Source organism: Bos mutus, chromosome 17 (assembly GCF_027580195.1).
Source record: "Bos mutus isolate GX-2022 chromosome 17, NWIPB_WYAK_1.1, whole genome shotgun sequence".
Classification (NCBI taxonomy): Eukaryota; Metazoa; Chordata; class Mammalia; order Artiodactyla; family Bovidae; genus Bos; species Bos mutus.
This window is the reverse complement of record NC_091633.1, coordinates 10378183-10403534: the sequence shown is the minus strand read 5'-3', so window position 1 is coordinate 10403534 and position 25352 is coordinate 10378183. Positions and strand designations below refer to the sequence as shown.

At 43.5% G+C, this 25352-nt stretch overlaps 2 protein-coding genes across 2 annotated transcripts; both read right to left on the bottom strand.

Annotated features, from left to right (window-relative positions):
- Window positions 1-10123: 10123 nt before the first annotated feature.
- Window positions 10124-16119, bottom strand: LOC102270371 (disintegrin and metalloproteinase domain-containing protein 1a-like). The gene has a single exon (XM_005911642.2). The coding sequence runs from the start codon at window positions 12964-12966 to the stop codon at window positions 10540-10542; it is 2427 nt and encodes an 808-aa protein (XP_005911704.2). The 5' UTR covers window positions 12967-16119; the 3' UTR covers window positions 10124-10539.
- A 5279-nt stretch (window positions 16120-21398) lies between these two features.
- LOC102273933 (disintegrin and metalloproteinase domain-containing protein 1a-like) lies at window positions 21399-25111 on the bottom strand. Its single transcript, XM_014480397.2, is given in 2 exon segments — window positions 21399-23484; window positions 23486-25111. Coding segments are annotated over 2 exon segments (2538 nt in total). The 5' UTR covers window positions 23938-25111.
- Window positions 25112-25352: the final 241 nt, after the last annotated feature.

Sequence of the window (25352 nt, the reverse complement as noted above, 5' to 3'; positions counted from 1 at the left end):
TCACATGGTCATTCTATTTTTAATATCTTTCAGGAGCTACCATACCATTCCACAGCAGCTGTAGCATTTTACCTTCCCACCAGTAGGGCACAAGTGTTCCAGTTTTCTCCACCTCCTCTCCAACATTGTTCTTTTCTGTTTTCTTTTGTTTTTGTAGTGGTCATGCTAATGGATATGAGGTGGCATCTCATTGTAGTTTAGCTTGACATTTCCCTAAGGATGAGTGACATCGAGCATCTTTTCATATGCGAAAGGTCATTTGTGTATCTTCTTTGGAGAAATTTCCATTTGAGTCCTTTGCCCATGTTTTGAATCAGGCTGTGTGGTTTTTTGTTGTTGAGTTTTAGGAGTTTTCGCTATGTATTTTGGATAGTAGTTCCTTATCAGATATATGATTGGCAACTGTTTTCTCTCATTCTGTGGGTGGCCTTTTCACTCTGTGAATATATAGTAATTTTGGATGCACAAAATTTAAGTATTTTCCTAAAGTCCATCTTGTCTGTTTTTCTTCTGTTTCTGTGCTTTTGGTGTCATAGCTGAGAAACCTTTGCCAAATCCAGTGCTGTGAAACTTTTGCCTTACGCTTTCTCCTATGAGGTTTATAGGAACACAGGTTTCCTGAATGGGGATTCTCCAGGAGCCTGCCAGACACGCAAACTAGTAGTCATGCTATGGGTAGGCTTTTGAGGGAGCTCCAGACCGTTCTGTCCATTCTACCAGGCTGCCTGTTTTCACAGCCGTTGCAGTTGAGACGATGCAGTTGAGCTGTACTTGAGATGACTCGTGGGCACCTGAGGAGAAGGCTATGGGAGTTGGGTAGTTAAAAGTTCACACACCTCACTGCTCTCACCAAGATTGAGCTGTTTTGTTGTTGTATGACCTAGACAGTTTCCACACTTGCAAAAAAGTTGACTGTGACTGTTTTTGCCAGTGTTACCACTGCTTTTGTGGAGGAGGGGGCTTCTGTAGACCCTTATTTTGACCTTTTGGAAGTGCTTCCCATTTTCCCTCTTCACTTGATATGAAGCCAGATGAATGCAGTGTTAATGCAAAGCCTCTTTAGTTCCACAGTAGTATTTAAGCTTACTAGGTGCTTTTGTGTGCCACTGTGATTCATTCCTTTCCGTTGCTGTACTCCTCTGTTTCTCTGTGTGGATCTGTCACAATTTAACGTCCATTGTATTATCTGTGAATACAACGTGGAGTTCTTTTGGAATACTGTGAAGTATGCTTCTGTGTCCATTATTATCTAGTCAGAGGATGCAGATGTCAGGGTAGAAAGGTCAAGGGTATTCAGTATATGCTATTTCAAAGTGGCTGCCAGTTTACATTTCTAAAGCAATTGATGAGAGTTTCCACTGTTCCATGGTAATACTTGGAATTTTCCTTCTTCTGTAATCAGTCTTGTGAGTGTATAGTGATATCTCTCTACGGCTAGATAACCTGCATTTCTCTGAATACTAAAGAGATTGGACACCTTCACAAATGGTTTTGGGCCCATCTTTTGCATTTTGACTCCACTGGAATAAGCTTTCACCCCCATGCATCCATCCAAACTGCCAGCTCCGGGATGTCAGTGGATAAACAACTCTCCATTGTCAAATTAAATGATCAACATGAGGCCCTCAGGCTATGGACCTACCAGCAGCATTTAAATGATAATATGTGTCCTTTAAGCAATATGAGTGGACCTAGAAAGAGTCATGATGAACAGGGAAGCCTGGCATACTGCAGTCCATGGGGTCACAGAGAGTCAGACATGACTGAGTGACTGAACTGAACTGAACTGAAAGAAGTAAATTAGTCAGAGAAGGAGAAATATCATATGACATCCCTTTTATGTGGAATCTAAAATGATACAAGTGAACTTACAAAGCAGAAACAGACTCACAGACTTTGTAAAGGAACTTATAGTTGCCAGGGGAAAAGTTAGGGGTGAAAGGATAGTTAGGGAGTTTGATATGGACATGTACACCCTGCTGTATTTAAAATAGGTAACCAACAAGGACCTGCTATAGCACATGGAACTCTGCTCAATGTTATGCGGCAGCCTGGATGGGAGGGGAGTTTGAGGGTGAATGGATACATGTATATTTACCACTGAATCCTTTCCTATTCACCTGAAACTATCACAGCATTGTTAATCTGCTATACCCCAATACAAAATAAAAAGTTAAAAAACAGAAACAAAAAAGGTAATGGGTGTATTCTGACTTACTTTTTAAAAGAATAACTGTCTGCTGGGTGGAAAATAGGCTCTTGTGTGAGACAAGACCAGTTAAAAACTTTTGAAGTTGTCTAGGAGGGGGTGATGGTAATTTGCAGTGTACTGGAGAGTTGAAAGTGGTGGTAATGGGTTACATTTTGGGTATGTATTGAAGGTAGGGCCAAGAGAATTCGTAGATGCCCTGAGTTTGTGATGCTGAAAGCTCAGCTTCCCTGTACACTGATGCCAAATCAAATCTCAAAGACAGAGTTTTGGGTGAAGTAGAGACGAGAAGCTTTATTGCTTTGGCAGGCAAAGGCGAACACAGTGAGCTAATGCCCTCAATACCAAGTGTCTTAACTTGGGGAAGATAGTGACAAGCTTTATAGTAATTGTTCAAAGAGGGCATGATCAGCTCATGGGCATTCTTCTAGTGGGTTGACGGTGAGGTAGGTAGGAGTCCACATCATCAACCTTCAGGTCCAACTCATCTGGTGTCTACATGCTATAGGCAATATGCCATCATTAATCATTAACTTCTCCTACCTCGAGAGGGCTTCAATATCTTCAAAATAGCTCAAAGATACTGTTGTATGTATCCTTTGATGGGGAAACAGGACCTTGCCCCAAGGCTGCTCTTGACTGTTTTTCCTTGGTCTCTCATTCCCACCCTTCCCTAATAAGCAACTGTTCGAATCTGTCCATTGGAACTCAGGGAAGGTCATGGAAGCTGACAGAAGGCTGTTTCCTGTCATCAAAGCAATGGGGGACACCAAGGCCTTGTGCCCAGGAGCCCTACAGGGCCCTGCACTGTACCATTTGTAGAGTAAAAGTCCTCTAGAAATACATTCTTCTCTTGGTTTTCAGGGCAACACTCTCTCTTGGTGGTACCCCTACCACACTGGCCAATATTTCTCTCACTTCTTTCCTGAATTCTCCTCATCTCATCACCATCTACACAGAGGGCACCTTGGGGCTTAGTCCTCACTGGGTCCTCGGATCTCTTCCCTTCTCTAGCTGTACTTGCTCCCTTGGCAGTGTCACCTGGTCCCATTGCTTGAAATATCATCTGAACACTGACAACCATCACATATAGAGAAGTCTGGCTGACTTCTCTCTTGAATTCCAGACTCAGTCATCTTACTGCCAAGCTGACATGGCCACATGGGTGTTTAATGGGCATCTCAAACTGAATGTGTCTGGTGCGTGCTTTCTCCACACTCATCCGCATCTCAATAAAGGGCAACTCTCTTCTTGCAGTTGCTCAGGGAAAGCTACTGGAACCATCCTTCCTTTCTGCCTGTCTCTCACTCTCTTTGTCTGTTCCATCAGCAAATCCTTGTAGCTCTACCTTACAGTATACCCAAATTCCAGCCTCTTCTCATCACTGTCACTACAGCCATCCTCCTAAAAGCTTCCAATATTGTCCACTTGGCAAATCACAGGAGTCTCTAAGGGTTCTCCGCTTCTGCCTTTCCCCTGTCCCTGCCTGTTCCTGACTGCCATAGCAGATGGGGTTATCCTTCAGTGCTCCTCAGCTCTGTTTACTCCTTTGCTAAAACCCTTCCCTGCTTCCCATCTCCGCTGAAATAAAAACATAATTCCTTTCCAAGTCTTCATGTGTCTGGTCTCCTCTCAGCCCGCATACTACTCTCTGTGATGCTCACTGTGTCCAGATATACTGACCTCCGTGCTGTTCTTCAAACATGCCAGGCATGCTCCCATTTCAAGGCCTTTTCACTTAGAGTTCCCTCCCCCTGGTTTGCTCTTCCCCCTGATACCCGAGCTTCTTCCCTCACTTTCTGCATGTCTCTCCTCCAGTATCGCCTTATCAGACAGGACTTCTCTGACCGTTGGCCTGAAATAGCATTCTATGCTAATAGCATTACTCTTGTTCCCTTTGCATTCATGGCATTCCATCACACACATCACAGCCTGGCACATTGTGTAGTTTTCTGTTTATTTGTGTCAGTTTTGTAAGTTTTAAAATTTTCAAAAAAAATAATAAAAATTTCATGGGATCAGAGACTTTATCTTATTGACTACCATTTCCACAGTAATAGAACAGTTCATGGATGAAGACTCAGTAGCAGCCAAATGAATGACTGAATGAATGTGCGATTAGAGGCGGCGGCAACAAGTCTCATTTTCTGATTAAAATTAGACGTCTGTAGAAAGCATCAAGCTTGGCTAGCAACTGTCCTGGGCCATTTACATGCTAAAGATTGAGGTTAGTCAGAAGAGGGAGGAAGCTGGAGTCCTTGATTAGAATCCAATAAGCAAGATTACTTTGCATGCCACCATGATCTTGAGAAAAACAATAAAGTCCCCATCACTCTTACCCATAACTGCACCCAAGGCAGTGACTGCCACACTAGCCAGATCTTGTGCCTCACTCCCAGAGATGTACGATTGAGTAGGGGAAATAGAATACGTTTGCAGATGGTGATATGGTAGGTCAGAATGCCATCGATGTAAAGGAAATTCAGTATGATGACTTGATAGTGGCTAAATTATATCATTGCTGAATAGCTTAGAATTAACAATACTGTCTTACATCCATCATCACATTTGATTTTAGATTATCTCAGCATTTATTTGAGCACCTGCTGTATGCCAGGTACTGCACTAGATACCATCACTTATGTGATCTAACTGAATCTCCCAGTCACGCTGTGTGGTTGAGAACCCTTTGTGTGGTTATCCAACTGAGGAGGAAACCCAGGCCTGAGGTTAGTGAAGTTCCACATCTCAGACCAATCAGCCAAAAAGTAACACTTGGGACTTGGGAACGTGGAATATGGAAGCCCCCTCAATCAGAAGAAAGGCAATATTATCCTTTATGAAAAGGCTGTTTTTCACTCTCAGAAATTTTTTCCTGGTTGGATTTGTTAGGCTCGAAGAACACAAGGCCTGAAGCCTATACAGCACTCATGCTCTTAGCTCCAAGGAGAAGAAGGGAGTTCTGACAGTGCTTAGGAAAGCTATCCTACTCTTTTCTCTTAATGCTTGAGTGGTTTTGGAAACACAATTGTTATAGCCGTTATATACTGTTATAGCTGTTATTAGCTGCTATAAAGACAGCTAATGGGACAATAAAATTGATTAAAAATGGTATCTGTTCTTGGAAAAACTCTAGTGTAAGACTAATAGATTATATAAAATGTAAATTCTTCAATGCAGACTCAGTAGTTGGGGGAATTTAACATATATATATATAATTTTATTGCAGCAGTTTTAGTTCTCCAATAGAGATTTCTGTCCGTGAGCTTTCCTTAGATCATGAAGGTCAGTTACCTCAAAGTTGAAATGCATTCTCATTTTTAAAAAGCAAAGAATTAATCGGTACCTTTTGCTTTATTTGGCATATTTATTTTCATTTCTGTATTTTTATAGTGACATAATTTATCCATGGAATGGTAAAGGATGGCTTTAGGTAGATAAAGATGGCTTTGGCCAGTGGAAGACATGAGGGAGAGCAGCTTTTTCTCCTGTTGCCTGGCACTGACATTATGTCTTTTTCGTTTCTACTTTTCATGTGAAATCATCTGCAGCCAGCTCGTGATTGTTAGATGACTGAAAATGCTTTACTGGGAGAAATTGTAGTTTTGGAGTTTATTCCTTTTGTATGCTACATGGTTTTCTTTCTGTTTCCCTGCCAACACAAGAGTATGTCCAGAATTTGAGATTCTAAGAACATGTTCCGTGAGTAAAAACACATTTCTCGCTCTCCAGGTACCTTGGAAACATCACTTGACCATAAGGATGCATATATGCTCCTTGTTCTACAGAAAACAACCACTTGATGATCTGTTTCAGGCTGACTTTCTTATAGGCTGTTCCTAAGAGTATCCTCAAAGGGAACCCATGTTTTCATTTTCAAAAAATGGAGGTATGCAGGAGCAGTTTCAAGAGCCTCACTGGAGCTGTGACATTTACCAGCTTATTAGGGGAAGGGAAAGGTAAGGTCATTCAGTAGAAACAAGGCTATGATCAAAAGCCCAGAGTGGAAAGTGACCGCGGTATGTAGTGAAGACAGAGGTTCTTCCTCTTTGACATAGCAATATGAGGAAATAACTTGTTTTCAAAAGTCATGGGAGACAGTGGTTGGAAACGGACAGGAGGTTGCAATTGTCACAATCCTTTAATGTTCCACCAAGTGTATATTTTCTGCCCTAGATAATGGGGGCAGGGTCCAGGGAGCCCTGGGGGTGAGAGGGGCAATGCGAGTTCCTGAACTCCAGGCTGGCAATAAAATCAGTCTGGGGAATCAGAGGCCTGATGTTAGATTGGCCAGGAAGATATTTTATAGCAATGAAATAGTCATGAGGTTGCAAACACTTGGTCAGTCATGATTCCACGTCTGATGTTTTCTTTTTAAATATTTTAAAAAATATTTTCTACCTGAGAGAAGAGTCACCATGGGTATGTTATTCACAGAGTGATTCGTTACCCTCATGTATTTCATTCCGGCATAACCTCCTTACATAACCTCCTATGTAAGACTTTCATAATTGTATTGAATAACAAAAGTGGTATTGGATTGGTCTTTCCTATTCTTCCCTCCTGCACAGAATTTTAAAACTGAATGTCCAGAAGCATGGGGAATTTTATTTTTAAAGAGTCAGCCATTTGTAATCATCCTTGAAGGAAACCTGCTCTGGGTTTTGAGAAAACCTTTTGATGAGCGCATTTGCCCAAAGGAAACACCAAAATTGTACTCTGAACTTATGTTAGTAAACACAAGAAGGTTTTTTTTTTTAATTTTTAATACATTTTCAAAAAATTTTGCAAACTAATATAAAACTTTATTTTGTGCAGAATCACATCCCTGTGAGGTTGATGATATCACCTGTGTTTATAAATCTTTTTTTTTTTCCTTCAGCTGGGCCCAGAGAAGAGAGTGGAATTTGACTTCAGGTTATGAGGACATTCCCAAAAGCACTCTTACATGAACAAGAAGAGAGGTCAAGTTAGGGATATCCAAAGAGAGAACCTATCCAAGTCTCCCTGTGAGTGTTAATACTGGCTACATCAAAATTTCACTGTAATTTCCCTCTTCCTCCCTCCCTGCCAGCCCAGAGCCTGAACGTGGCTACGCTTTGCAAAGCTAAGGAAGGGCTTCGATCCCCACTGGCCACAGGGAGCACAGGGAGGACAACAGCCACCCAGGGAAGGCAGATAAAGGATAGCAAGAAGTCACTGTCAGAATTTGCTGGGGCAGCGACTGGCTAGGTCATGAGTCACTGCCAACACAGGTTATTGGAAAGTGTAAGCAGGCATTTCTCAGAGTCCCCCAAACTAAATGGGCCAGAGAGTACACTTAGCAGAGGCAGTCACACAAAATACAGAACATTGCACCTTGAACCTGGAGATTTCCAAAGCGAGTTACCCTATCTTCTCTCTCCTGCACACATTAAAACTGGTCACTTCTCTCCTATAGTCTACCCTAAAGAGCTTTGGCCTTCAATGCCGAGACTGTGGAGTTTCCACGCATTTTAAGATTCACCTGACAACTTATAAATCTGTTCATTTTTTTTATCATTCTTTCAGAAGAAGTTTATTTAAAGGGCTTTCCTAACCTTTGTTTCCTGCCTTTAACGTGGTCTTGTAAACGTGAGGGTTGGTTGTAAAGACAGCAACTAAAAATTTTAAAATAATCTATACAGCTTTTGTATTTGCTAAATTTTGTTGTCAAATATTGTGAAATCCTAAGTAGGTTTTATTGATTGATTCTCAATTATCTACCTGACTTTTGGTTTTTAAAGGACACCTTTAAGTTAGCTAAGCATAATTACCCTAAATCAGGATTCCCTTCTATTTCTTCAGTTTTTTAAAAAAGACTATGCTTACTAGGTTTTATTATAGTCATCAGCCTGTGCACTTAGGAAGGTTACCACTTCTGTTCTGCACTGGAATGCTTCTCAGCAGAAATCCTCCACATCTTTTTCAGAAGTCTCTAATGACAGGTTTACCTTTGGAGGCCTTCAGTTACCCAGTTTCACCCTTGTTCTCAAAGCCACTACCAACTAATAGTGTGCTTTCACATGAATCTTGACCTGGCATACGATGTCTGTTGCTATTGCTAAGTCACTTCAGTCGTGTCCAACTCTGTGTGACCCCATAGACAGCAGCCCACCAGGCTCTCCCATCCCTGGGATTCTCCGGGCAAGAACACTGGAGTGGGTTGCCATTTCCTTCTCCAGTGCATGAAAGTGAAAAGTGAAAGTGAAGTCGCTCAGTCATGTCCGACTCTTAGCGACCCCATGGACTGCAGCCTTCCAGGCTCCTCCATCCATGGAATTTTCCAGGCAAGAGTACTGGAGTGGGGTGCCATTGCCTTCTCCGATACAATGTCTAGAGATTTGATTACCAGCAAATCTTGTGGTCTGGAAATTTACATAACTGAAGGCTTGAATTTGGATTTTGCTCTGAAGTTTGGTTTTGTTCCACCAAAAGTAATTAGCATCAGCTTCTTGAAAGCCTAAACCAGGTTTTACCCTTCTTTTGTTTGCTTTTTTCCCACTCACATAGGAGTGGGCAGTTAGAAGAGGGATTCAGCAACTGTACCATCAAAAACTGATGCTCGGAAACTTTCCCAAGGCTGAGAATACTTAACCTGTAGCAACACAGCACCTGAGAAAGGTTTCAGTTGTGCTCTGTCTAGGAACTAGCAAGAGTATCCAGTTACATTACCATCTTATTTTAGGGTTGGCTCTGGTGAAGTCATTCACTTGGTCAACATTTCCTGAGAACCTAAGGTGATCTGGGCCCTCAGAGCTGAAAAGGGCATAAACCTATCACTCCATGATGGCAGAATGTAATAAGGGAAAGGATTCTTTCATCAATAATAACTACACAGTGTGGCAAGTTCATGATAGAGATCAACATTGATTTATAAGGCTTCTGTTTCATTAGAGTCACTGAGAAGGAAGTCACATCCTGGGCAATTAAGGATATATCAGTTGTCTTCCCTCTCACTTTTTTTTTTTCACTAAAGGAAAAGGCTCATGAGGTAGTAGAGAATGTAGACTGTCATCCTTGGGCAGAATGCAGTCCAGTTCTAGGGCAAAACTCTCTGATCTCCAGTTCTTCATGGACAAGATGGAGGTCTGATAGAGTAGCTGGGATGATTAAGAATTAATGTAAAGTATATAGCACAGTGTCTTGCACAGAATGGGTAATGTTATGTAATACATGCTTGGTGTTCTCTTTATACACAATTGACTCCCCTCCAAAGCTCTATTTGTTTGGACTATCAGTCGACAATATATTAATTTAAAAATGAAATGAGAAATAAATATAATAAGTGAAGTAGAAAAACAGAAAGAAAAAAGAATAATCAATACTTCCAGCTGAACTCCACGCTGAACAAGATTGCTTAGGTTGCTTCCTTTCCCCCATGCACCCAGACACAGGGTGATCAGACCTCTCTGGATCAAATGTAGCTTCCTCTAAAGCAAACTGGAAGAAACAGGTAATAGGCTCCATAAAGTCCATAAAAGCTATAGTGGTACTTTATCTGAAAACAAACATTTATTTACTTTTTCATTTAAACATTTTTATTTAATGAATAAGGACGTCCCTGGTGGCTCAGATGGTAAAGTGTCTGTGTACAATGTGGGATACCCGGGTTCGATCCCTGGGTTGGGAAGAACCCCTGGAGAAGGAAATGGCGACCCCCTCCAGTACCCTTGCCTGGAAAATCCCATGGATGGAAGAGCCTGGTAGGCTACAGTCCATGGGGTCGCAAAGAGTCGGACATTATATTAATGAATATACTTCTAAAAGCAAATTAGGTGAACAAATCATATAAATAACTTTCTTAACATAATATGTAATAGTGAATGAGGTGAAAAAACAAAGATAGCAGTGTGTGTACACACACACACACCTGCATGTGCACACGCACACACAGATAAGATCTTAGGTCAAGCAAAGTAGACACGATTCGACATTCCCTGGAAAACAGAGGAAGTCAAATTTGCCATACTAAGAAGAGACATTGATAAGAATAATCCATGAGAAAAGTGTAATTTAAATGAGTTTCATGAAATGTGAAAATGGGAAAAAGTAGTAAAACATTGTCTTTTCGATAACTTTACACATGTACATATAATCAATTACTAAAATAATTTCCTTCTAAACAAGAAAATCCCTCCTCCCACATCTGGACATTTGTGCAGACCATAGAGTCCGAAACAGAGCCTGTGCAACTGTCAGTGCCCACAGCACGTTGCCCAGCTGACCTCCTTCCTACCCAACGTATCGAGAGTTTGCAATGTTAGCACTTCTTCCTAGCACTACTCATTTTCTGCCCCTGGTTCCTCCACTTATCTGACTGCCTCCTCTATTTGAACAGCTTCTTCTTCGGATTCTTCGAGGTCCTCTTGTGAGCACTGTGACATATCCTTTCTAGCCCGAAAACTGGCAGCAATAACTAGAGCTAAAAATATTGCTAAGAGAAAAAGGGGGACTATATACAGTATCTTGTCAAGGCTCTGGCTTTCATCTTTATTTTCACTGTTTCTGCGAAAATTAACAACCTCTGAATCATGACTTTTGCTTTCTTCTTCACTTGGATTATTGTTGATACTGTCCCTTGGTTTACCAGAGGAGCCACTGTCCACACTACCCCCATTTCCAGGAGTTTTGCAGTCGGGGGGCGCATAGCCATCCTCACAATGGCAGTGCCTAAAATTGTTGCAAACTCCTTTCCCGTTACACAGTTCTGTTGTCTCACAGTTGTACCCAAGTGAGGTGTAATCAGTACACAAGTGATTCATGCAGACTTTGTGTGGGGCACAGAGAGTGCCAGTGTGTGCATCTCCATCATCAGGGACATCAGCAGTGCCATAGGCATCCATGCTCCAGCACCAGTCATCTTTGTGAGCGACCTGGATCAGTGTATGATTGGGTTTGAGTTGTGGTATCTCTCTAACATTTGTACATATAAGTTTGCCACAAAATATGTTATCATCTGCACACTTCAGATATGTTAACCTCGGTGAGCTGGTGGTACCACAGTTTCCAAACCGGTCCCCTCTTGTGTTCATTGAAACGTAACACATTTCTGGGGCAGACCTTGCAGGGGACCCGTATATATCCATGCATTGATTGTCAGGGTTCTTACACCGACCTCCAGCACAGTAGTGAATTCTGTCACACATGGTACCATCTAGCTTATAGCTGTCTCTGGGACATTCTCCCGAGGAACCATTACAATACTCTGGGAGGTCACACTCTCCCAGAGCAGCACGGCACATGAATCCCTGGTATCTCAGGCGACATTTATCACAGCAGAGTCCGTCACTACATTCTGCATGCTCTCTCAGCTTACATCTGGTGTCACAGCATGGGTGCCTTTCACAGTTAGAACCACAGTCACACTGCTCAGGTCCTTCTACAATGCCATCGCCACAGCGGGAAGCCCTCCGTAAGCGGCCTTTGTGCCCAGGCTTGTTGAACAGGCAGGCCCCCTTGTGTTCCCAGAGGAACCGGTGGAAGAAGTCAGAGCTGCAGTTGCTGAAGCCACTTTCTTTAGTGATGTTTTCACGCATGAGGCAGAAGGGCCGGTCTTTACAAATGCAGGCCGGATGGTCGTGCCGAATACCCAAGTTGTGTCCGAGCTCATGGACCATGAGCGCTGCAAACAGGAGGACATCCTCGTGGTGGAAGGATTCCACGGCTGCCGCAAAATCACTGGAGCAGGCACCACTGAGAAATGCCTGCCCCGTATCCTCTCTAGGATGCTGTCCCACGATCATGTGGGCAACATCATGCTTCACACGATGGAAGAGCTTCTCTTGTCTCCAGCTGTTGAAATTCCTGAGTGCAACCTGCAGGTCCACGGGGACCTCTGTGAGGTCCCCCTCCGTCCAAATCTCCATTCCAGCCAGCACCACCTCTGTGTTTATTCCCCTTGTGAAGCTGTTGGCCAGAGCGATGATGTCCATTACTCTCTGGACTGTCTGATTGACGTCACTGCCCCACATTTGGAACCGCTGGTTGTTGACCACGACAAACATCTCCACGTACTTGGTATGTGACCACAAGTCGGATGGCACCTGCCAGCTGTGAGGCTTGCCGCTCTCTGGTCGCCGGCTGGTGGACGCCACTTGGCTGTCTTTGGACGTGACGCCACAGGAGACTCGAGCTTCGTGGGCCATGGCGTACAACAGGTGTTCAAACCGTTTGGAAGAGTGCACGGGCTCAAGGCCATAGGATTTTCCCTCCTTAATCAGGAGGCCCCTGAGGCCTGAACAGGTGTTGACAGAAACAAAAGAACCTGGGACTCCTTCTATGTAGCCTTCGTAGTGACAGTCCCGCGAGATGAGAGGCATTTCTTGCCCCAGGATGCCATCGTGGTAGCTGAAGACCGGGAAGTTATCCACAAAGTAGTCTGTCTTCAGCGTCAGGTGAATCAGCTGCCTCTGGCCCTGCATAAATAGCACATAGGAGAGCTTTTCCACTTGGTCTTCCCTTCCTTCCACTGTCAGACTCTTGGGAATGACTACTTCATAGGAAGAGTGATGTGGTGAGCCCAGGTCACAGTACAGGCTTGGCAGAGAAATCAGTACCAAGAACAACAGGATCCCCAACCTGGCACATGAAAGTCCTGGCACCAGGGCCAGCCTCAAGCCCTTCATGTGAGGAGCCCAAGTTTGAAGCACTCTGATAGCCTCAGACATAGCCAGTTGCCTTTTCCATAGAGAAGGCAGTACAGAGGCAGAGTCTCTCACAGACGCTGCCACTGACATGGCCCTAGTGAATCAGTTGATGATGCAGGGCTTGTGTCCAGCAGCAGCAGCAGCTCTCCCTGACACACAGACCCTCTGTCACAGGTACTCACTTCAGATCTATGCTGGCTGCACGCAGGGCGGCTCTTGCCTGCCTCTCAGAGGTCAGCCTCTGGCTGTGTCCTTTCTAGTCTTTTGGATCTCTCTGTTATGCTTCAAATAGTCTTTTCTCTGTGACTTCCCTCCACACCCTCAACTCCAGTGGTTAAGATCTTCCTGACGTTAGGAAGAGCTGTAATCATGAAGAGGGACTGCAGACTCTAAAATGCAAGACTGTACCTTGAGAAAGGAAACAAAACCTCCATGTCTTCTTGAGTTGGACCGCATGGAACACCCCTCCCCCACTCTCCCATCGTCCGTTGCTCAGCTGACTCCTAATGTTCTAGACCAGGAGGCTTGGACGTCTTCAGTGGGCACGCTCCATTGCCCGTTTCCTCTCTCCTAAAGCTCTTGTTCTGTATCACATGGAGATTGTAACTAGATGTAACATGGCATTATAGATGCGATGCACAACAGACCAATCTGTTAGATAAAGCCAGTGTGGTACCTGCCTTGTGCCCCCAGATAGATAAACCCCAGTGTGCTGGTCACCCGTGGGACAAATGACATTCCCTACTTTTAAGAAAACATCATCAGAATTCAGTTTCTCAAGTTCTGTTTCTAACACAGTGTGTATTTATGACACTAAAAGTGTGTATGGGAGATGCCAGCAGAGCAGTCTCCCCGTTGTGCAGTTATCATGGGAACCTTGGTGGTAAGTATCTCCAGACCTATTACCATTCTTGGGCTGGTCTTGGCAGAGCAGTATCTTAAGACCATGCCTGTTGAAGACTAGGAATCCTGAAGTCTCCCCTGTGTTCGTATATGACTTCCATGTGTTCAGTGGCCACTTCTGTTTGTTCCTCCTTATACACTCTCCCAGGTCTAGAAGAGTGCTTGTTCAAGAGTAGACGAACAAGAATTATTGAATGACTAAATAGCTCCCAGGTATGGTTGCTGTGGTGTCTCACTTGCTGTATCTTCTGTGTTTCTACTCGGCTTCGTGCCTGCCCTGAATATCTGTAAATGTCTTCAGAAAAACGCACGAAAACCTTGCTGGCACAGACATGATCTCAAAATGTACTTCTTTCTACGTTTTGCTGTCCAGTTCACTCTCCTAATTTCTTCTGGCCTCATATTTCACTGAGAAAAATATTAACAGAAGCAATCAAAAGGATGCCTCCACATATGAACATTAGCTGAGTCCACCACCTGTATCTAAATGCTCCCCCCACTATCGTGAATAAATTGTCCTTGCTCCCGTCTAAGACCAATCCTTTTACTTGTGTGTGGGGTGTCCTTCCCTTTTAATTTCTCATGGACTTCATTCACTCTTACCTTTCTCCCTTCTCTCTTTTACATCTTGGGCATCTGTTTGTCCGCTGGATCCAGTCTTACTATTTGCTGTAATTTCTGACCTTTATAAAACCATCCCTCTCAGCCCACAGCACCTTCCAGTCACCATCTAGTTTCTCCTTTTCTGTTTCACAGTGAAATTCTTTGAAACAGTGTAGAGACATTCTGTTCCAGTACCACTCCTTTCTTTATTTTCTCAAATGTTTTTTATTTTGATCCGAACACAGTCACAAAATATGCATAGAGCATAAATGTGCTTTTCAGTGAATTAGTATTAAATAAAATGAGAAAGGCAGTACCTTTGATCTCACATATCTGAGGTTCCACAAAGAGCCAAGGTCATGGAGACAGAATGTAGAATACAGGTTACCCTGGGTAGGGAAGTAGAGGAATGGGGAGTTCTTGCAGACTTTCAGTTTAGGATGATGAAAAATTCTGGAAGTGGATATTGATGATGGTGGCACAACAACATGAATGAACTTAATACCAGTGAACTGTGCACTTCAAAATGGTTAAGATGGTTAATTTAATATTGTGTGTATTTTACTGAAAAAGAGAGAAATAGCAAGGAAGGGAGGGAGGGTGAGAGAGAGAAACAGCTGTGTTAAGTACAGCCCTGATGAGGTAATCAGTACTTTTAGCTTCTTAGAAGTCACCTGCGTGCCATTGCCAATCTCATGCCCTCCTGCTTCAGAGAGATCATGATCTTGTCTTTTACGATACCTACTTCCTCATCTTCTTTATTATTTTGGTTCCTAAATGTGTGCATCCTCAAATTATATCATTTTACTTTAGTTGTCTTTTAATAACAGCTTTATTGAGATATAAAGTCACATACCAGAATGCTCATCCTTTAAAGTGTACAATTCAGTGGTTTGTAGTATGATCGAAAAGTTATGCAGTCATCACCACAAGCAATTTTGGAACATTTTCCTCATGCCAAAATAAAACTCCCATGTCCATTAGCAGTCGCTCTCCACTCTCTGCTCCCTGCAGCCCCTGGTCACCGCTACTCTCCTTCCTATCTCTATGATTTTGTCTATTCTTGACAATCCATAGCAATGGATTCCTATATTATAGTTGTAGTCCTCTGTGGTTGGCTTATTTCACCTCACATAAAGTTTTCAAAGCTGTATCATAGCAGATACCAATAGTTTATTTCCTTTGGGCAAAATAACATTTTTTTAATATTGATATATCATAGTTTTTGATTCATCAATTATGAACATCATGTGAATGCAGAGTTCCAAAGAATAGCAAGAAGAGATAAGAAAGCCTTCCTCAGCAATCAGTGCAAAGAAATAGAGGAAAACAACAGAATGGGAAACACTAGAGATCTCTTCAAGAAAATTAGAGATACCGAGGGAACATTTCATGCAAAGATGGGCTTGATAAAGAACAGAAATGGTATGGACCTAACAGAAGTCAGAAGATATTAAGAAGAGGTGGCAAGAATACACAGAAGAACTGTACAAAAAGATGTCCCCGACCAAGATAATCACGATGGTGTGATCACTCACCTAGAGCCAGACATCCTGGAATGTGAAGTCAAGTGGGCCTTAGAAAGCATCACTAAGAACAAAGCTAGTAGAGGTGATGGAATTCCAGTTGAGCTATTTGAAATCCTGAAAGATGATGCTGTGAAAGTGCTGCACTCAATATGCCAGCAAATTTGGAAAACTCAGCAGTGGCCACAGGACTGGAAAAGGTCAGTCTTCATTCCAAAGAAAGGCAATGGCAACGAATGCTCAAACTACCACACAATTGCACTCATCTCGCACGCTAGTCAAGTAATGCTCAAAATTCTCCAAGCCAGGCTTCAGCAATACGTGAACCGTGAACTTCCAGATGTTCAAGCTGGTTTTAGAAAAGGCAGAGGAACCAGAGATCAAATTGCCAACATCCGCTGGATCATGGAAAAAGCAAGAGAGTTCCAGAAAAACATCTACTTCTGCTTTACTGACTATGCCAAAGCCTTTGACTGTGTGGATCACAACATACTGTGGAAAATTCTGAAAGAGATGGGAATACCAGACCACCTGACCTGCCTCTTGAGAAACCTATATGCAAGTCAGGAAGCAACAGTTAGAACTGGACATGGAACAACAGACTGGTTCCAAATAGGAAAAGGAGTACGTCAAGGCTGTATATTGTCACCCCGCTTATTTAACTCATATGCAGAGTACATCATGAGAAACGCTAGGCTGGAAGAAGCACAAGCTGGAATCAAGATTGCCGGGAGAAATATCAATAACCTCAGATATGCAGATGACACCACCCTTATGGCGGAAAGTGAAGAGGAACTCAAAAGCCTCTTGATGAAAGTGAAAGAGGAGAGTGTAAAAGTTGGCTTAAAGCTCAACATTCAGAAAACGAAGATCATGGCATCTGGTCCCATCAGCTCAGGGGAAATAGATGGGGAAACAGTGGAAACAGTGTCAGACTTTATTTTGGGGGGGGGTTCCAAAATCACTGCAGATGGTGACTGCAGCCATGAAATTAAAAGACGCTTACTCCTTGGGAGGAAAGTTATGACCAACCTAGACATTACTTTGCCAACAAAGGTCCGTCTAGTCAAGGCTATGGTTTTTCCAGTAGTCATGTGTGGAAGTGAGAGTTGGACTGTGAAGAAAGCTGAGTGCCGAAGAATCGATGCTTTTGAACTGTGGTGCTGGAGAAGACTCTTGAGAGTCCCTTGGACTGCAAGGAGATGCAGCCAGTCCATCCTAAAGGAGATCAGCCCTGGGTGTTCTTTGGAAGGACTGATGCTGAAGCTGAAGCTCCAATACTTTGTCCACCTGATGCGAAGAACTCACTCGTTGGAGAAGACCCTGATGCTGGGAAAGATTGAAGGCGGGAGGAGAAGGGGACAGAGGATGAGATGGTTGGATGGCGTCGTCAGCTCAATGGACATGAGTTTGAACAAGCTCCGGGAGTTGGCTGATTGACAAGGAAGCCTGGCGTGCTGCAGTCCATGAGGTTGCAACTTAGCGACTGAGTAACAACAACAACCGCTCACATAATTTGCCCTTTTAAAACAGGGTGTCTTGTTGAGTTGTAAGAGTTCTAAATGTTTCATGGGTACTAGCTCACCTCCGTCAGTATGTAATTTACAAATGTTTTCTCCGATTCTGTGGGCTTTTGCACTTTCTCAATGGTTACCTCTTAGAGTGGAAAATTATCTCATTTTTTTCTTTGGATTTTTTTCATTCTGTTAAAACATTCAGAATATAAAATTTTCCATTTTAACCAATTTTAAGTGTACACGTCAGTGGTACTAAGTAACGTCCCTGTTGTGCTACATTCAGTTCAGTTCAGTCGCTCAGTTGTGTCCGACTCTTTGCGGCCCCGTGAACCGCAGCACGCCAGGTCTCCCTGTCCATCACCAACTCCCGGAGTCCACCCAAACCCATGTCCTTTGAGTCGGTGATACCATCCAACCATTTCATCCTCTGTCGTCCCCTTCTCCTGCCCTCAATCTTTCCCAGCATCAGGGTCTTTTCAAATGAGTCAGCTCTTCACATCAGGTGGCCAAAGTATTGGAGTTTCAGCTTCAACATCAGTCCTACCAATGAACACCCAGGACTGATCTCCTTTAGGATGGACTGGTTGGATCTCCTTGCAGTCCAAGGGACTCTCAAGAGTCTTCTGCAGCACCACAGTTCAAAAGCATCAATTCTTACCACTGTCCATCTCCAGGACTCTTTTCGTTATGTAAAAATGAAACTATGCTCATTAAAGTATAAATCCCCATTATCTTCTTTCCCTTAGCCCCTAGCAACCTCTATCCTACTTTCTGTCTGTATGATTTTACTACACAAGTACATCATTTAAGTGGAATCTGACAGTATTTGTCTTCTTGCGACAAGCTTATTTCACTTAGCATAATGTCCTCAAGATCCATCCATGTTGTGGCAGTTTGCAGACTTTCCTCTTTTTTATGGGTGAATAATATTCCATTGTATGTACAGCCCACCTTTCGCTTCTCCATTCACCCCTCTGTGGGCACTCAGGTTGCTTCCACATTTTAGCTGTTGTGAATAATGCTGCTCTGAACATTACATGTATGGACATACAAAGCTCTCTTTGGGATCCTGCTTTGCATCCTTCTGGGCTTATACCTAGAAGTGAACTTGCTGGATCACATGGTCATTCTATTTTTAATATCTTTCAGGAGCTACCATACCATTCCACAGCAGCTGTAGCATTTTACCTTCCCACCAGTAGGGCACAAGTGTTCCAGTTTTCTCCACCTCCTCTCCAACATTGTTCTTTTCTGTTTTCTTTTGTTTTTGTAGTGGTCATGCTAATGGATATGAGGTGGCATCTCATTGTAGTTTAGCTTGACATTTCCCTAAGGATGAGTGACATCGAGCATCTTTTCATATCTGAAAAGGTCATTTGTGTATCTTCTTTGGAGAAATTTCCATTTGAGTCCTTTGCCCATGTTTTGAATCAGGCTGTGTGGTTTTTTGTTGTTGAGTTTTAGGAGTTTTCGCTATGTATTTTGGATAGTAGTTCCTTATCAGATATATGATTGGCAACTGTTTTCTCTCATTCTGTGGGTGGCCTTTTCACTCTGTGAATATATAGTAATTTTGGATGCACAAAATTTAAGTATTTTCCTAAAGTCCATCTTGTCTGTTTTTCTTCTGTTTCTGTGCTTTTGGTGTCATAGCTGAGAAACCTTTGCCAAATCCAGTGCTGTGAAACTTTTGCCTTACGCTTTCTCCTATGAGGTTTATAGGAACACAGGTTTCCTGAATGGGGATTCTCCAGGAGCCTGCCAGACACGCAAACTAGTAGTCATGCTATGGGTAGGCTTTTGAGGGAGCTCCAGACCGTTCTGTCCATTCTACCAGGCTGCCTGTTTTCACAGCCGTTGCAGTTGAGACGATGCAGTTGAGCTGTACTTGAGATGACTCGTGGGCACCTGAGGAGAAGGCTATGGGAGTTGGGTAGTTAAAAGTTCACACACCTCACTGCTCTCACCAAGATTGAGCTGTTTTGTTGTTGTATGACCTAGACAGTTTCCACACTTGCAAAAAAAGTTGACTGTGACTGTTTTTGCCAGTGTTACCACTGCTTTTGTGGAGGAGGGGGCTTCTGTAGACCCTTATTTTGACCTTTGGAAGTGCTTCCCATTTTCCTCTTCACTTGATATGAAGCCAGATGAATGCAGTGTTAATGCAAAGCCTCTTTAGTTCCACAGTAGTATTTAAGCTTACTAGGTGCTTTTGTGTGCCACTGTGATTCATTCCTTTCCGTTGCTGTACTCCTCTGTTTCTCTGTGTGGGTCTGTCACAATTTAACGTCCATTGTATTATCTGTGAATACAACGTGGAGTTCTTTTGGAATACTGTGAAGTATGCTTCTGTGTCCATTATTATCTAGTCAGAGGATGCAGATGTCAGGGTAGAAAGGTCAAGGGTATTCAGTATATGCTGTTTCAAAGTGGCTGCCAGTTTACATTTCTAAAGCAATTGATGAGAGTTTCCACTGTTCCATGGTAATACTTGGAATTTCCTTCTTCTGTAATCAGTCTTGTGAGTGTATAGTGATATCTCTCTACGGCTAGATAAGCTGCATTTCTCTGAATACTAAAGAGATTGGACACCTTCACAAATGGGTTCGGGCCCATCTTTTGCATTTTGACTCCACTGGAATAAGCTTTCACCCCCATGCATCCATCCAAACTGCCAGCTCCGGGATGTCAGTGGATAAACAACTCTCCGTTGTCAAATCAAATGATCAACATGAGGCCCTCAGGCTATGGACCTACCAGCAACTTTTAAAGATAATGGGTGGGTTCTGACTTGCTTTTTAAAAGAATCACTCTGTCTGCTGGGTGGAAAATAGACTACTGTGGGAGCAGAGAAATCAGGTAAATACTTGTGCATTTGTCTAGGAGACAGTGATGGTGACACAGGCTCCACTCCTTACCAACTCTAGAGCAGAACTCTCCAGCCTCTGTTTCTTCGTATTCACGATGGAGTCTCATATTGTGCACGGGAGGATGAAATTAAGGGTGCGTGTAGAGTACTTAGAACCATGTCAGTGATGTTACGTGTGCTTGGGGGTATTGCTCAGGGTAGAGCATCTGACTGCACACACTGTCTTGCGTAGAGTTGGTGATGTTACATGTGCTTTGTTCTCTCTTTACACACAGTTGACCCCCCTCCAAAGCTCTGTTTCTTTAGACAGTCAATCAGCAATATATTAACTTAAAAATCAGAAATAAACATAAGTGGAAAAACAGAAAAAAAAGCAATAATTATTAATTCCAGCTGAACTCCACTCTAGACAAGGTTGTCTCTTGCCTAAGGGCTCTCCTTCCCTCATGCACCACCCTCATGCATCCAAGGTGATCAGATCCCCCTGGAGCAGATGTAGCCCCTTCCAAGAGAGCCGCAAAATAAAGAAGCCCCAAGGACTAGGCACTATGGAGTCTGAAGTGATGCTTCTTAAAATAGCTTTTTATTTAAAATCATTTCCTATTCATGAATAGTAATTGTTGAAGCAAATTAGATTACTGAACAGATAACATTCTTTAAATAATACGTATGAGTGGGATGAATGATCCTGTGATAATCTTAGGTGCAAATAATAGTGTATATCAAACAGTGCAGATGGAAGATAGTATGCTGTGAACAGTAATTTCAGGTCAGAAATTGGCCCAACTAAAAGATGACATTGATGAGTATGATTCATGAGGAGAACTTACATAAAATTGTTTCGTGAAATGGGAAAAAAGCGAAAGTGTAGAATATTTTACATATGAGTTCACATATGAATATATAACCAAATTAATAAAATGAATACTGAAAACCTTGTCATCCTGTTCCTATGTTGTTATGTTTCTGTAGACTATCCCTGTCAGAGTTACAGGGTCCATCAGTTGTCACTTCACCTTTGCTTCTGTGAGTGCCTTATTCCCACTCAGTGCTTGAGACATTTGATACTTTTGAATTCTTCCTCCAGTACACTTCTGCCTTTGGTTATCCTTGTCCTTCACCTGCTGCCTCTTGTGATACTGGCTGTCCTGGTGGTGGGGCATCCAGTGGGGGAGTCCTGTGGGTCCCTCTGGTGGGGGTGCCTCTGGTGGGGGTGGTGCCTGTGTGGGTCCCTCTGATGTGGGTGCTCTCTGGTGCCCCAGCTGGTGGGGGGGCCCTGCTCTGGGCCCCTGTTCTGGTGGGGATCCTGCCTGGTGGGGCTCCTTCTCTTGGGAGGAGCTCCATTATGAATACCTCACTACTGGTTTCCTCTGTAGTCTCATCTGAGATACCCCCTGGGGTCTCTACTGATTCAATTCCAGTCCTGAGGCTAATAAATAGTATTGCAATTATCAAAAGTACTAAAAGTAGTGAAGGGACTATGAAAACAACGTTGCCAATACCTTGAATCTCATAACTGCGTCTCTTTGGAGTTTCACTTTCACCTCCACTTGAAAGCTGAATTGATATCCTAGGAGGACCACTGTCTACACTACCACCTTCTCCTGGATCTTTGCAGTCGGGGGGCGCATAGCCATCCTCACAGTGGCAGTGCCTAAAATTGTTGCAAACTCCTTTCCCGTTACACAGTTCTGTTGTCTCACAGTTGTACCCAAGTGAGGTGTAATCAGTACACAAGTGATTCATGCAGACTTTGTGTGGGGCACAGAGAGTGCCAGTGTGTGCATCTCCATCATCAGGGACATCAGCAGTGCCATAGGCATCCATGCTCCAGCACCAGTCATCTTTGTGAGCGACCTGGATCAGTGTATGATTGGGTTTGAGTTGTGGTATCTCTCTAACATTTGTACATATAAGTTTGCCACAAAATATGTTATCATCTGCACACTTCAGATATGTTAACCTCGGTGAGCTGGTGGTACCACAGTTTCCAAACCGGTCCCCTCTTGTGTTCATTGAAACGTAACACATTTCTGGGGCAGACCTTGCAGGGGACCCGTATATATCCATGCATTGATTGTCAGGGTTCTTACACCGACCTCCAGCACAGTAGTGAATTCTGTCACACATGGTACCATCTAGCTTATAGCTGTCTCTGGGACATTCTCCCGAGGAACCATTACAATACTCTGGGAGGTCACACTCTCCCAGAGCAGCACGGCACATGAATCCCTGGTATCTCAGGCGACATTTATCACAGCAGAGTCCGTCACTACATTCTGCATGCTCTCTCAGCTTACATCTGGTGTCACAGCATGGGTGCCTTTCACAGTTAGAACCACAGTCACACTGCTCAGGTCCTTCTACAATGCCATCGCCACAGCGGAAGCCCTCCGTAAAGCGGCCTTTGTGCCCAGGCTTGTTGAACAGGCAGGCCCCCTTGTGTTCCCAGAGGAACCGGTGGAAGAAGTCAGAGCTGCAGTTGCTGAAGCCACTTTCTTTAGTGATGTTTTTTCGCATGAGGCAGAAGGGCCGGTCTTTACAAATGCAGGCCGGATGGTCGTGCCGAATACCCAAGTTGTGTCCGAGCTCATGGACCATGAGCGCTGCAAACAGGAGGACATCCTCGTGGTGGAAGGATTCCACGGCTGCCGCAAAATCACTGGAGCAGGCACCACTGAGAAATGCCTGCCCCGTATCCTCTCTAGGATGCTGTCCCACGATCATGTGGGCAACATCATGCTTCACACGATGGAAGAGCTTCTCTTGTCTCCAGCTGTTGAAATTCCTGAGTGCAACCTGCAGGTCCACGGGACCTCTGTGAGGTCCCCTCCGTCAAATCTCCATTCCAGCCAGCACCACCTCTGTGTTTATTCCCCTTGTGAAGCTGTTGGCCAGAGCGATGATGTCCATTACTCTCTGGACTGTCTGATTGACGTCACTGCCCCACATTTGGAACCGCTGGTTGTTGACCACGACAAACATCTCCACGTACTTGGTATGTGACCACAAGTCGGATGGCACCTGCCAGCTGTGAGGCTTGCCGCTCTCTGGTCGCCGGCTGGTGGACGCCACTTGGCTGTCTTTGGACGTGACGCCACAGGAGACTCGAGCCAGGGCCATGGCGTACAACAGGTGTTCAAACCGTTTGGAAGAGTGCACGGGCTCAAGGCCATAGGATTTTCCTCCTTAATCAGGAGGCCCTGAGGCCTGAACAGGTGTTGACAGAAACAAAAGAACCTGGGACTCCTTCTATGTAGCCTTCGTAGTGACAGTCCCGCGAGATGAGAGGCATTTCTTGCCCCAGGATGCCATCGTGGTAGCTGAAGACCGGGAAGTTATCCACAAAGTAGTCTGTCTTCAGCGTCAGGTGAATCAGCTGCCTCTGGCCCTGCATAAATAGCACATAGGAGAGCTTTTCCACTTGGTCTTCCCTTCCTTCCACTGTCAGACTCTTGGGAATGACTACTTCATAGGAAGAGTGATGTGGTGAGCCCAGGTCACAGTACAGGCTTGGCAGAGAAATCAGTACCAAGAACAACAGGATCCCCAACCTGGCACATGAAAGTCCTGGCACCAGGGCCAGCCTCAAGCCCTTCATGTGAGGAGCCCAAGTTTGAAGCACTCTGATAGCCTCAGACATAGGCACTTTCCTTTTTCATATAGAAGGCAGTACAGAGGCAGAGTCTCTCACTGAGACTCTCACAGAGTCAGATGCTGCCACTGACATGGCCCTAGTGATCAGGTGACGATGCAGGGCTTGTTTCCAACAGAAGCAGTTGCTCTCCCTGGCATGCTGAGCCTGGGAAATTTAGCTGTTAGCCCCAGATCTATGCTGGGTCCCTACTGGGTGGGTGCTGCCCAACTCTTGAGTCTTACAGACCTTGGGGCTGTGTTTCTGTTGTTTTTCTCTCTTGGTCTTCAGTGGTTTCCTTACTATATGACCCCCTTCCAACAGCAATGGTTTTAATGGTCTGTGGCTGGTTCCTCTACCCAAGTAGATGGCCTCTAATGGTTTCAAGTCAGTAGTTTTACTCAAGCAAATTATCCTGTCCTCAGCCCAGTCCACACTATTCCTGATATCCATTAATCTGCTCATTCACTGAAACCCAACATTCTGGCAGGAGGTCAGGGGGGAGGGGATGGGGATTCTTTGAGGACCCAGAGCGGGATGATGCTCTTTGTTGCCCACTGCCGCTTTTCCCAGTATCTGCAGCACTGACAGCATTGCTTCTCAGTCCAGTCCTCCTTTGTCAGGGTCAGTTTTTTTTGTTTAATTCAAGCAAACTTCTACATGGGTGCAGAAATTCTCCTTCATTCACTTTTTTCATGACAGATGAGTTTAGACATTTTATATCTGCATATAAACATAATTTTCCTCCAATAAGAAGTATTCTGAATGTATAGACATACTAACTGTTAAATGAAAGAAGCTCAGTTTCACTATGGAGACTAACAAGTGACTAGGATCGAAATTCAGTTTCTCCCAACATAAAAACAAATTCTGGAGTAAAACTAAACTCTGAATAACCAGGTTATCTAATTACCATTTCATCAAGAAAATAAAAATGCACTGTATAAGAATTTTTTGAAGACCTCTTTGTTTTTGTAACTAAAACTGAACCATACTGTCTATGAATGTCTTTTGATTTTGATGTTGATCTGTTATATTTAGTAGTATAGATTTAAAAGGAAAAAAGGGGAAAAAAGCTTTATCTATCACGTTCTTTGCTGTTATTCTTTTTTGCATCCTAATATCAACTAAAGTAAGACTCTACATCTTTTATCTTGCATTAAAATAATTTTATATTAAGTCAAATACTTACAATATAAAACCTTCAAAATAAGGGTAAGGAATATAAGTACCGCACAAAAATGGAGAGATGCACTATATAATTCGAAAAAGAATGGTATACAAGATCTCAGATATAAGCATGAGCACATGAACTCACTAACCCTTTCTAGTTAATAATGTTTAATTCCTAACACAGACAAGGAAATTTATCCATATCTAGCAAGAAAATTAATACCATCATATCACCCATTAAAATTTACAGC